At 44.9% G+C, this 12,876-nt stretch overlaps 1 protein-coding gene across 3 annotated transcripts in view; it reads left to right on the top strand.

The window, feature by feature from the left end:
• Nucleotides 1-12,876, top strand: part of MYOF (myoferlin) — a 151,313-nt gene that overhangs the window by 116,178 nt on the left and 22,259 nt on the right. For 2 of the 3 annotated variants that reach the window (XM_027062643.2, XM_015061900.3), the window contains 5 exons: nucleotides 330-495; nucleotides 3,885-3,961; nucleotides 7,971-7,982; nucleotides 9,492-9,590; nucleotides 11,128-11,253. In XM_027062643.2, coding sequence (XP_026918444.2) covers nucleotides 330-495; nucleotides 3,885-3,961; nucleotides 7,971-7,982; nucleotides 9,492-9,590; nucleotides 11,128-11,253 — 480 coding nt within the window. The remainder of the gene's footprint in view (nucleotides 1-329; nucleotides 496-3,884; nucleotides 3,962-7,970; nucleotides 7,983-9,491; nucleotides 9,591-11,127; nucleotides 11,254-12,876) is intronic. The other variant, XM_015061901.3, reaches the window with a different exon arrangement.

Genomic DNA, 12,876 nt, shown 5'->3' with positions numbered 1-12,876 from the left:
GTGACTGGGCACTGAGACCCTATTCTAAGCAGTTCACACACATCAATTAAACAACCCTCCTATTACTGAGGAGATAACTGGGGCTTTGAAAAGTTGCCTGAGGCCAAGCGGTTCCTAGTAGCAGAGCCAGGATTTGACCCCAGGCAGTCTGGCTCAGCTCCCGTCCTGAAGCACTATGCTGTTTGCCTAGCACATAAAATTCCTGAACTACGTACTGTGAGTCCCCAGGGCTATACCAATCAGGCAAAAAGTCTGGGTTGGTCCCTTTGGGAGAATTTACTGGGCAGTTCTGCTACAGAGAAGTGACACCTACCTCTGTGAATCCCCAGTTCTTGCCCAAGGAAGAATTGTACATGCCTCCGCTGGTGATCAAGGTCATTGACCACAGGCAGTTTGGGCGGAAGCCTGTCGTTGGGCAGTGCACCATCGACCGCCTGGACCGCTTTCGCTGCGACCCTTATGCGGGAAAGGAGGATCTTGTGCCACAGCTAAAAGGTAAAATTCACGTCTATAAATATCCCTGTGGGTTTTTCATGTGAGATCTGATTAAATCTTCACAGACCTCCTCAAGATAAAAAATATTCATGCAGATGAAGAACTCATTTGATATCCAGTGGGCTATGTAACTTTCCCAAGGTGCTATAGTTAGTAGGTGGTAAAGTTAGATTTGAATTCCCACCTTGTTTGGGTGGGGGGGTGGCATCCAGCGCCCAAACTGTTACCTTCTGAAGTAACCTATCCCTGGCTGAACATAAGCTGTCTCTTCGGGCGATGTTAAGTGCTTCATAATGTTTTCATGTAGTCAAGCAGAGAAGACAAACAAGGAAATGAGTAGTTGCAGTCAGTGTGATAAATGCTTTGAGCAAGAAATACAGCGGTCCCCTCCTGAGCAGTGAAGCGGGGTGGGGGGGAGGATTTTCATTTCGAATTGCTTTCTGTCTGTCGTCCTCATGAGCGCATCCCGTTATCGCAATGTCATTGGAAAGATACTATTTCATTGTTATATCCGCGGAGGAAAAGCTGGGGACTTGTCTGCCGTAGGTCACATGATTCGTAGGTAAATGATAGTGGGGCATGGTGCTGACCTTAGGGCTCCAAATAAATAACAGCGAATGAATAGCATTTTGCTATTGCCCATTCAATAATGACTTGTTTTTAGCTTACTGTGTGCCAGGGTCCGTGTTAGGGGCTGGGGAGTGGGTCAGCATAGTGAATAAAGTTCCAGGGCCCCTGGCTTCATGAGATTAGATGCCGTGGGGAACTATCACACATTCATTCAGCTGATCGTCGGTGCCTCAAGACTGAAACAGATGTCTTCTGTTTAAGCAGCTGTCCTGCTAACCAGTTCTATTTAATCTTCCAGAAGGTTTGGTATTGATTTGACAGAGCATCTGAAACTCATCTGTTTCAGCATCCTATAGCCCTGATTCAGAGAAGAGGCTAAAATAAAATCCACAATCACACGTGGGCAAAAATAAACCTACATGAGTTTATCCAGAAATTTCCCATGCCAAGCATTTTGTGTTGAATTGGTAGTACCTAACATAGCAACTTTTTTTATAGCAACAAGGATTACTATAACTGCAGCATTGTTTAATTTGGGGTTACTCAATGGAGAGAAACCATTGTCCTAGCATTGCCCCTGCTGCTTTCATGAGACAAAGTTCTTTGATCCAAATACGTGAAATCACAAATTCTGCAATCTTTCTCTGGCCTCCGAGTGTGGACTTGTTGGTAGCTATGGGGCAGGGTGGGGGGGGCGGGGGGGGGGGGCGGGGGAGGCGGGTAGGATGGGGCTCAGGCAGAGGTCTCCTGGTTAGTGACTCTGTAATTAATGTGAAATATGGTCAAGGTTTCACAGAACTCTTCAAAAAGGAAAATCCGTAAGGAGTATGGGGTGGGCAAAGCATAATGTTCCCAAGACTAGAATCTGGTACTTTCTTAAAACCAAAAATAGAGTAAGAGTTGAGGAATGTAATTGGCTGGCCTAGTGTCAGAAGCATACAGAATAGCTTTCCTCCTGTCCTTGAGGCTTTGTTTACGTGAGGCTGGTAAAGCAGAGAACTGCTAAGAAGGAGCTTGCATATAGTTGTGTTCCCGCACACCTACCCAGCTGGCTGTCACGTCCTGTGTTGTAGCTGGCAGAAGTTTTGGGGGGAGCCTGTTTTGGAAATGTAGAGACTGCTGGTAGGGATGGGGGTGCTGCATGGATATAGAATGAGCTGGCACAGCAAGTGGAGGATCGCAGATGTTCAGTAAATGTCACTCTCCCTGTCTCCCCAGTGTCCCCCTAATCCTTTCCCATTTCATTGAGCATTTACTCTGCCCTGGGCGCTGGCGTGTTAAGACACAAGCTCTGGGGTCAGACAGCCCTAGGTCATCTACTTCCACTTCCTACTGGCTGTTTAACCTGAAGCGAGTAACTTGGATTCTCTTAGCCTCAATTCGTTTTTTAATCTTTATAATGGGGATAATGGTGCATATTCTACAGGATTATTGAGGGATTAAATGAGATAAAGTACGTAAAAGGCTTAGTCCACTCCCTGGCACGTGGTATATACCTAAAATATGTGTCCTCCCTCCCCTGCTTTTGGTCCTACACGGGTGGGTTAAACAGAAGGTTCTTTTGGCTTTGCAGTTTGTTCTGTCTGGGTGCTGGCCTCCCATTGAATGTCTGACTGCCCAATGCCGTCTTCCATAAAGGGTAGACATACTCCTCACCCACACCCGTGCCCTAGGCTGAGGCTTCATTGGAAGCAAACCTGGTGAGCCCAGGGGCTACCCCTGAGCCCTTGCACTAATCCCAAAATCCAGAGCCACAAATACAGTTGATCCTTGAACAACGCAGGGGTTAGGAGCACTGACCTTCATGCAGTCAGAAATCCATGTACAACTTTGACTCCCCTAAAGCTTAACTACTAATAGCCTCATGTTGACCAGAAGCCTTGAATACCAATAACATAAACAGTCCATTAACACATTTTTTGTATGTTGTATATTTTATACACTGTATTCTTACAATAAAGTAAGCTAGAGCAAAGAAGACATTAGGAAAATCATAAGGGGTGCCTGGGTGGCTCAGTCGGTGAAGCTTCTGACTTCAGCTCAGGTCGTGATCTCGCGGTTGTGAGTTCAAGCCCCGTGTCGGGCTCTGTGCTGACAGCTCAGAGCCTGGAACCTGCTTCACATTCTGTGTCTCCCTCTCTCTCTCTGCCCTTCCCCCGCTCATGTTCTGTCTCTCTCTCAAAAAATAAACATTAAAAATTAAAAAAAAATACAATCATAAGGAAAATAAAATATATTTACAGTACCATAGTGCATTAAAAAAATTCCACACATAAGTGGACCTGCACAGTTCAAACCCGTGTTGTTCCGGGTCAGCCGTATTCTGGGAATTGCATAAAACCAGGGTGACGCCTCTTCCCTGTGCTCCCACCGTGGGAACCGGAGCCGAATGAGCCGCCTGCAGCTTCAGGCCTGAAATGTGCAACTGTTTGCCCTGCTTTGCTTTGCTGTGTCTTGGGAACAGATTCTAAGAAGCTGAAGCTCCTTCCGATGTGAGTTTCCTTCTCCGCTCATGTCCTCTAGAGACATTGGTCTTTCTTGATACAATTGAACCGTTCTTTTTTGAGCACTTCCTGTGTACAGGCACTGGGCTAATTGTCCAAGACAAGAGAAAATGTCTAAACCTACATCACGTTTTGGGAAAAGTGATGAGTTACTGGGTCACCTTCTCCATTCAGGGATGGTCCTGTACACTCAGTGAGTCCTACCCATGAGTAAAGTCTACTTTCCACTGTGGCTGCTGAACTTGAACTTCAACTAGAATGTTCAGTACTGTTTTCTTCCTAAGTATCTTGGGTGAGAAATTGTCTGTCTTGCAGCCTCCCTTCTGTCTACCCCACCCTGCCGGGACGTCATTATTGAAATAGAAGACACCAAACCATTACTGGCTTCAAAGGTAGGTTTCAGAACTGATCATCGGATAATATCAGTTTTATTTTCCAGGTGCCTAGGCATTGGGCGAATTCAGGCAAACCGCCATTCAATGCAATTAAAATAATAATAACCAAGCCAATTTATGGAGGTAGAATAAAGAATCTGAATCTTACACTCATCAGTAATTAAATGACGTTGTGTAGATTAATGTCCTCTACCCTGGGTCACCCGGGATACTTAAAATAATACCCAGGACCAGGCCCCACCCTCCCAGAGGAAGAGGGACCTAGTAAACATCAGTATGTTAAAAAATCTCTCCAAGCGCTTCTAATGTGCAGGCAGGTCTGAGAACCATTGGTGTGAACAGTCTGAATGATACCATTTGCTAGAAAGAGAAATTTCAGGAAGTGGTTTGTAGCACTGAACATTCCAAAGAAGGGGTGCATGCATGAAGTAGAAATGTCATGGATTTTTAATGACCCTATTTGCCCGTGTGTGGGTTATCTAAGATTTTTATATTCACTGTGGTTTTGAGGTGAAGAAATTGGTGGAAATGCTCACTCAGGAGCCTATTTTAGAACCATTGCAGCCAATTCTACAAGAAGGAAAGGGAGGGTGGGGGGACGAAAGGTCTCAGTCCAGAAAAAAGAAAACATCAAATATCTCCCTGTTTGTGTTGGCATTTAGGATGGACTTTCACAGCATGTTTTAATGTGCAAACTGGCCAAAAAATGCACATGATTGCACTTTAATATGTTATGTCCATAAACAGTGCCTTTTAAAAAATTCACTTCCTTCCCACTTCATTAAGCTCACTAACAACTGGACCATATGAAATGTGGTCTCCACAGCCAGCCCTGTGTCGCAGTGCATTTGATTCTGTTCCCTGGGAATCCTCCACAGTCATAAATGACAATATCAAATCTGCGAAACACCACATTTGCTTTGCAAACGACCTCACATATTCCCACCAAAACAGTGGTGGCCTAGGGAGAAATTAAGTACTGTATACTTAAGAACCTTGATTGATAATACATTTTCACAACGGCCCAGGAAAAAGGCAGTTTTAGATCCTGTTCTGTAACCTGTCTCCAGTTTTCTTACTTTCCATCGCCAAACAATTCTTATTCGTGCCTGCTGTGTCCTCGGTAGCCCTACATATGGGGGATCAAGAAGAATCGAGGCCAATCTATGCTGATATTGTCACTCATTTCGTAACAGTAGTTGACCGGTGACTGGGCTACTGGAACAACACATTGTGAAAGGTTAGTTTACATCATAGAATCTGAGTTGCAGCGGAACAGGATTGGAGGTGGTAGCACTCGGAACCGCCATTGTTCAGTGCCCCCCGCCCCCCATCTGAGGTTTCACTTTCCCCGCAGTCGACTACTGTCCCAAAACACACGGTCCTCCTTCTGTCAGAAGGGCAATAGTAGCCTGACACTGCGTCACAGCCCCTACATCACTCACCTCACCCGTCTCATCACTTAGGCATATTATCATCTCGCATCATCAGAAGGGTGAGTTCAGTACAATAAGATATTTTGAAAGAGAGACCATAGCCGCAAAACTTATTACAGTATATTGTTATAATTGTTCTATTTAATTATTAGTTATTGTTGATCTCTCACTGTGCCTGATTTATACATTAAACTTTATCATAGGTATGTGTATATAGGAAAAAGCATAATATATACAAGGTTCAATTCCACCCGCAGTTTCAGGCATCCACTAAAGGTCTTGGGACGTATGCTCCGCTGATAAGTGGGGACTACTATACTGTACATGACTTTAATCAGCTTGTTCTGCTAACACCTAGCTGAGGCACACTGTGTTAGGAAAGGCCGGTTGGAATCTCCCCTCAAAAACTGACTCCACCCATTCATTAGGGAAGACAGTACACATCTCGGCAAAGGCAAATGAATGAAGTTGAGCTTTGGAAGAGCAAATAATAACAACTTTGCTGATGTCCTATATTACATGTACATGATGTGCGTGCATTACATGTACATGTGATATATGTGTAATGTATGTCCGTTACCACTAATCTGGGTAAATTGAGAGAGTAAGTCAAAACTAACTGCTGTTGATGTGGGCTGGAGGCTAGGGCTTTGGGTGACTGTCCTGTGCTCACAGAAACTCACACCGTTGCCCTGTGAGATCTCTGGGAGTTCCTTTTTATTTATTTTTTAAATTTTAATGTTTATTTTTGAGAGAGAGAGACAGAGTGCGAGCAGGGGAGGGGCAGAGAGAGGGGGAGACACAGAATCCAAAGCAGGCTCCAGGCTCAAGCTGTCAGCACAGAGCCCGACATGGGGCTTGAACTCACAAACCATGAGATCATGACCTGAGCCAAAGATTCTTAAGCGACTGAGCCATCCAGGTGCCCCGGATCTCTGGGAGTTCTTAAATGGGCTCAGCATTACCACAAGAAAGGTGGTGCCTGGGGCAAATTGGTAAGTGCTAGCCAGATAACATGGGCATTCCTACATGGCCATTTCAACAATTACCTTCCAATTCCAGTGTTTAAGCAGTATGTCAACAGCACTCAGCAAAATGGCTTCTCCAACGACAGTGCATGTATGTATGATGAGAAAAGGCATGAAGCTGCTTGGGACCATGGGGACCTTGGTCTAAAGACTTGAATTCTCCTTTCAGATTCCTTCTAATACTAGATTTTGGAGTGAAAGGTGATCTTTAAGCAAATGTGATTGTTTGAAGCCCAGGGAGATTCTTGCCATGCAGATACCATAAAGCAAGCTTCGTGAGATGCTCGCATCCTTTTTCCACATGAACTCCTGAGTAAATGGGCGTGAATAAATTCTCCCATATTAATCCTAACTTTTAAAACCAGACATTTGTTTTGAGTCACGCTTTTTAAACCATGAACTATTCTCTTCTTGGAAATGATTTCAAATAGCTAAAAATAGATGTGAATAAACAGACTTTAAAAATCTTTTTAAAAAATTCAGGAACCATTCAGAATGTGAATGTACTTTTGGCATAAAGTCCCTCTCTCCAAAATCTCAATCTGGCTGCGATTTAACCTTTAATCCTGCTTTGGTATGAATCTAATATAACAAACTGTTACATCTGTCTATCTCTCTGCCTCTCTTGGCAATGCTGTGTACTGAATAAACGCCAATCAGAAAACACCAAGGGGCACTTAACAGAGGAAGCCCTGTGGCCGCCTCATACAACAGCTGCAGGAAGGGCCTATAATGAGGAGCTACTGTCTCCTCACATAAGAAATGAAGTTAGGATTTCAGAAAGGGGGTCTAGATAGCAGTTCCTCAGACTGCCCCTGAAGGTGAACTTGGATGACAACCAGCAGGCACGGAAAGAAAACTCAAGCCCAGCATCCGAGCTCACCATTCCCTCATCTCTTGGATGCACCCTGAGATCAGGGGTGGATTCTCCATGCAGAAGTTCAGATGGAAGCATTTGACCATGAGAAACTTGACATCTTCGAACAGTGTTGATGGACGCATCTGTATTTGGTGCTGTAACAGAGGCATGGGGAAAAAGCAAGGAAAGGCAGCTACATGATGATGTTGCAGCCATGCTAGACATGATTTTCCCCTGACAGGAGTTTTTGAAGGGATAAGAATAAGGCCAATTTGGGGAATACTTTAGGAGCTAAGTGAAATGAAAGGTTGGGGGCAGACTGATGAGTGGCCACACTTCCATGCACCCCCATCCCTCCCATCTTGTGACTACTGTGCTGGCAGACAATGAGATTATCTAACCCTTGAGAACATGGGATGTGGGTGGCTACCTCCAACCCTTCCATTTTAATACTATTTGTAACTCATGTGCACGTTTTCAGAGAAGAAACCAGGAAGGTGTGTTTAATTATGAGATCATCTTGAATACGTTAAATAATCCATCAAAATGTTGATCATCTAAAGCATGCATGAAAATTAATTTCTCCTTCTCTCTTTCTCTTTAAACCTGATGCTCATGGGGTCTCCATATCTGTGTGACCTGACACGGTTTGCCCTCTTCCTGTGCATATATGTGATAAACAGCTGACAGAAAAGGTAACTATTGTACACACTTTGCTAGATTTAAGATTCATTTTAGATTTTCTGCCTATAGCTGATATGTAAAGAAACTTTTTAAAATCCAGGCTTAGTTTACTGACTATAAAGGGGAAATAATTCTGTATAGTGTGTGTGTGTGTGTGTGTGTGTGTGTGTGTGTGTGTGTTTGCATGTCTATGGTACACAGAAAGGAAATAGCTTTTCTTGAGTGTTCCTTCCCTGCCCCTACCCAGACTAAGAGTCTATGTTACAGGTGACACTGTTTTTTTTCCCCCCAGCAAGATCACTCTTTCCCAGGTATATTAAAATAAGCAATGGGTGGGTCTGATGAGGCTCTATTCTTGTTAAAAATTTGAGTGGAACTTATAGCAGCCTTTAATAAACTACAGGCTTCTGCAGTTTTAAATTGTTGTACAAGTGACTCTGATATGCTATCCCCTCTGCCCAACCAAGAGCCACCCGTCTAAACCAGAGGTTCTGAACACTGACCGCACAATGGGATCGCCTGTGGAATTTAAGAAAACATTCCCGAATGCCCAGGACTCCCCCAGGCTGATTGAATTAGAAACCCCAAGGACAGGTTGGGAGCCACTTGTCTAAATGACCCATAATGCCTCCCTACTGTGTTTTACATTTTATCATTTTTAAAGCTCTTTCTCCTAATGATCTTTTTTGATTTCCAAAACAACTCTCTGAAGTAGATGGAGACAGGTAGTGCTCTTACCCACTCGGTGGATGAAGAAATTGATGCTCAGAGATGTTGGATAACTTGCCCAAACCGATGTGGCTTATAATGTGAGAGTACAGCTTATCACGTAAAGGATGGGACTGGAGTTAGAACCAGTTTTTCCACCTCTCAGCTTAGCTTTGTTTTATAATGCATTGCTGGCTATAAGGACTAAAGAAATAAAATAGTGGAAAACATATAAGGGAAGTTTTATCTAATTAATTTGTATATATAAATATCAAGTCAACAGGCTAAAAAAGTAAAATCAGACTAATGAATATATTGTGTCTATAGGCTGTAAGAAATCATCTAGGGGCACCTGGGTAGCTCAGCAGGTTGAGCGTCTGACTCTTGATTTCGGCTGGGTCATTCATGATCCCAGGGTTGTGGGATCTAGCCCCATGTGGGGCTCTGCACTGAGCATGAAGCCTGCCTGAGATTCCCTCTCTCCCTATCCTTCTGCCCCTCTCCGCCACTCATGCTTTTTCTCTCTCTCTAAAACTAAAATAAATAAAATAAAATATTTTTAAAAAAAAGAATCTATTATAGCTCTGGGCATTAGATCCCACCAAGGATGGTCATTTCACCTGTAGCTTCTGGGTAGAAGAATCGTGAATGCTGAGTCTGAATCTACATGTAAACAAAAATCCTATCATCTCCCCTGTTTCAGGTTCAGAAGTACCATTTCTCTTACCTGTTACATATGGGTTTTCCTGCACTGATTGGAAATCCACGTCAATACTAAATAAAGGTTTTTCCATTTTGATGTCTTTCATTAGGAGGAAGAAATCGTTGACTGGTGGAGCAAATTTTATGCTTCCACAGGGGAACATGAAAAATGTGGACAATACCTTCAGAAGGGCTATTCCAAACTCAAGGTACCTGGGCCTGTGCTGCTGTGGGTGAGGGAATCGCATCCATTGCAACTGACCATGGGCAGAGCTAAGTAGAAGACAAAAGGAGGTGATGGGGAGGGGCCCGGGGCACCTCTGGCTTCCTAGAGAGTCCTCTTGCAATAGGCTTTGGCTTTGCCAAGATTCCAGGAGCTTGAGGACAGCTGTTGATTTATGGTTATGTGACTGCCACTTTGGGGCTGGGGGCATCTGACAGAGGGTTGGGAATGGGTTGGCACCACACTAATTAGGCCAACAATTATCCAGTTCAACCCAAGGAACCCTAAAAGTCATGCTCTTACAGAACAGTGTGAAATGTCAACATGCCTGTCCTCCAAACAGGCATCCATTTCACCAGCTGAAAAGTTGATTCTGTTACATGGGTATAACATACCATCACAACCATGGACACATGTGTCCAGGAGGAAGGTGAACTGTTGAGCTAGGCAGATCTGGCTATCTGTGATCTCCTGGTTTAATGTTTTGAGTTTCCAATTCTTCATTCCATGTTTCAGGCTATAATTAATGCGCTTAAGTAGAAGCAAATGCTAAAGTTTTCAGAACATTGCATGGGAGGAAAAAAAATTTTAAATGAGAAATATCTAGCCATTAAAATGATTTTCCCCATCAAAGTAGTAAAACCTCCACATATTTTCACCTTATTATCATAACATCTCAGTGCAGCTCAAGAAACACCAGCATGTAAAGAACCACTAATTTGGAAAAATGATCAAACTGGTCAGGTAGATCAGTCCCCGAACCACCTTCCCTTCCTCCCTCCTTTCTTCCCTCATTCTCATTCTTGTTCCTTCTCTTCTCCTGTTTCTGTTATGGAGGTATAATTTACGTACAATAAAGGAATCCATTCAATGGGTTGTGATAGTTGTATGCGTCTACGTGTAAACTGCCCCCCAAAACAAGGCAGAGAACATTTCCATCACCACAGAGAGCTCCTGTGCACCCCTTCCAGCCAATTATCCACCATCGCCCATCCCTCTTGGAGACAGCTGACCTGGTTTATCACCATAGACTGCTTTTGCCTGTTTTTACACTCCATAGAAACAGGCTTATACCAGATGTATTTTGTGTGTGTCTGGCTTTTTTAGCCCAACACAGTTGTTTTGAGATCCATCACGCTGTCCTGTGTATCGGTACTCTGTCCCTTCTTATTGCTGAGTGGCAGTTCATTGTACGGATATACTGCGATTTGTGTATCCATTCTCCTGAGGATGAAGCTGCTTCAGACCTTCTCATATCATGTGGACGTGGACGTGTTTTCATTTTTCTTAATAAACACTTAGGAATGCAGTCTCTGCATCATAGAGTCACTGGGTGTTTAACTCAATAAGAAACTGCCAGATGTTTGCCCCAAGTGGTTGTGCCCTTCTACATTCCTGCCAGCGATGTGAGGGTTCCCGTTGCTGCATCCACACCCTCATGCCCACTTGGTATTGCCAGTCTTTTTGGTTGAGACCCCACCTGCATTTTAATGAGAAATTAAGAAGCTGTTGATGGTTTTCAGGTATATGATTGTGAACTGGAGGATGTAACAGAATTCGGCGGCCTGACCGACTTTTCGGATACTTTCAAGCTGTATCGAGGCAAATCCGATGAAAATGAAGATCCTTCTGTGGTAGGAGAGTTTAAGGTGAGCAATGTGTGTTTCTGTTCTGTTTCAAATCCACCTTTAATTTCTTTTTTTTTTTTTTAATTTTTTTTTTCAACGTTTACTTATTTTTGGGATAGAGAGAGACAGAGCATGAACGGGGGAGGGGCAGAGAGAGAGGGAGACACAGAATCGGAAACAGGCTCCAGGCTCCGAGCCATCAGCCCAGAGCCTGACGCGGGGCTCGAACTCCCGGACCGCGAGATCGTGACCTGGCTGAAGTCGGATGCTTAACCGACTGCGCCACCCAGGCGCCCCCACCTTTAATTTCTTTAGAAACCTAGGATAATGGACAGCCAGCCTCTGGGGCAGGGACATGTCCTCTGACATCTGAAGGATGCTACAAGGTGGTGACAAGAAAACGGGCCATGGGGTGGGGGCCAGAAGCCTCAAAGCCATTCTCAGTACATTTCCGTCATCCTGCCTGTGCCATCCAAGCTTGAGTCCTGCAGATTCAGCGTCGTCAAGACCTCATTTCTGCTCCCTGCCCCCACTGCCTCCTCCCCGCCTTCCAGCAGGACCACCAGGCAACTTCCTGACCTTTCTGCCCTACTCCAGTCCATTCCCCACGCAGCCCAACATGATCATGTTTCTTGACTCCTAAAAGATGTCGGGTTTCCACGATGGCTCAGGTCCCAACTCCTTCCTAAGGCGGAGCTGGCCTTCCCCGAGCTCCTCTGCTCTCTAGCCCTGGCGCGCTGCTGCTCAAGGACCTCTCCCAGGCCCCAGACACACCTCGTATGCTCACAACTGGGAGCCTTGGGACAGGCTCTTCTGCCTTCCCTCTCTGTGGTCTGACAAACTCCTACTCATCCTTTTCAAGGTCAGCTCAAGTGTCACATTCTTTGTGAAGTGTTCCCTGGTTGCTTCTGGCAGAGTGACTCACTCCTGCTCTGGGCTCCCACAGGTCTGCTTCCTGCCACCATTAAAGTGCCTTTCACACTGGGAGTATCGGCTTTCGTGACCGCCCCTCCCTCCGACCACAGCCCGCAAATCCCAGGCACCTGTGCTGCTACTTCCCAACCCTTTCCAACAGCAGACATTGCTAATCGATCAGAACACTATACCCTACCTACCCTACCCATGTTCTCGGCATCCTTCTCACTGCGGCTTCCCAGCAAGCAATCAAAGAAGGCCTAAGAATCAAACCTATCTAATATCCCTGTGCCAGACCGGGTTCCTTGAGTTCATTTTGGGGTCCCTGATGCCCGACACATAGTAGTAAGTGCTTATTACTTCACACTGCTTTGCTGGATGAGTGTAGCTGGAACTAAGACCCACATGTTTGGAATCCAACTTGAGTGCTTTCTCTTGTACTTAATTAAGCTCATTTCAGCATACGATGTATGGCCTGTCAAGCTGGCCTGATGGCTCACTTGTTCAAAAAACATTTATGGTGCCCCATAGACATGCCCAGCCCTGTGTTAGGTCTTGGAGACAGAGTGATAAACAAGACCCAGTCCCCACCCTCAGGAAGCTCCCAGTCTCATGAAGAATGTAGACAATAAGTAAACAAGCACGATGCAGAGGTCAGTGCTGCAGCAGGGGTGAGCGCAGAAGACACATCCAACCCAGAAGCAATCAGGGAGGTTTCCTGGAAGAAGA

This window comes from Acinonyx jubatus, chromosome D2 (assembly GCF_027475565.1).
Source record: "Acinonyx jubatus isolate Ajub_Pintada_27869175 chromosome D2, VMU_Ajub_asm_v1.0, whole genome shotgun sequence".
NCBI lineage: Eukaryota > Metazoa > Chordata > Mammalia > Carnivora > Felidae > Acinonyx > Acinonyx jubatus.
Note: the sequence above shows the minus strand (reverse complement) of the source record. Positions and strands in the feature narration are given on the sequence as shown.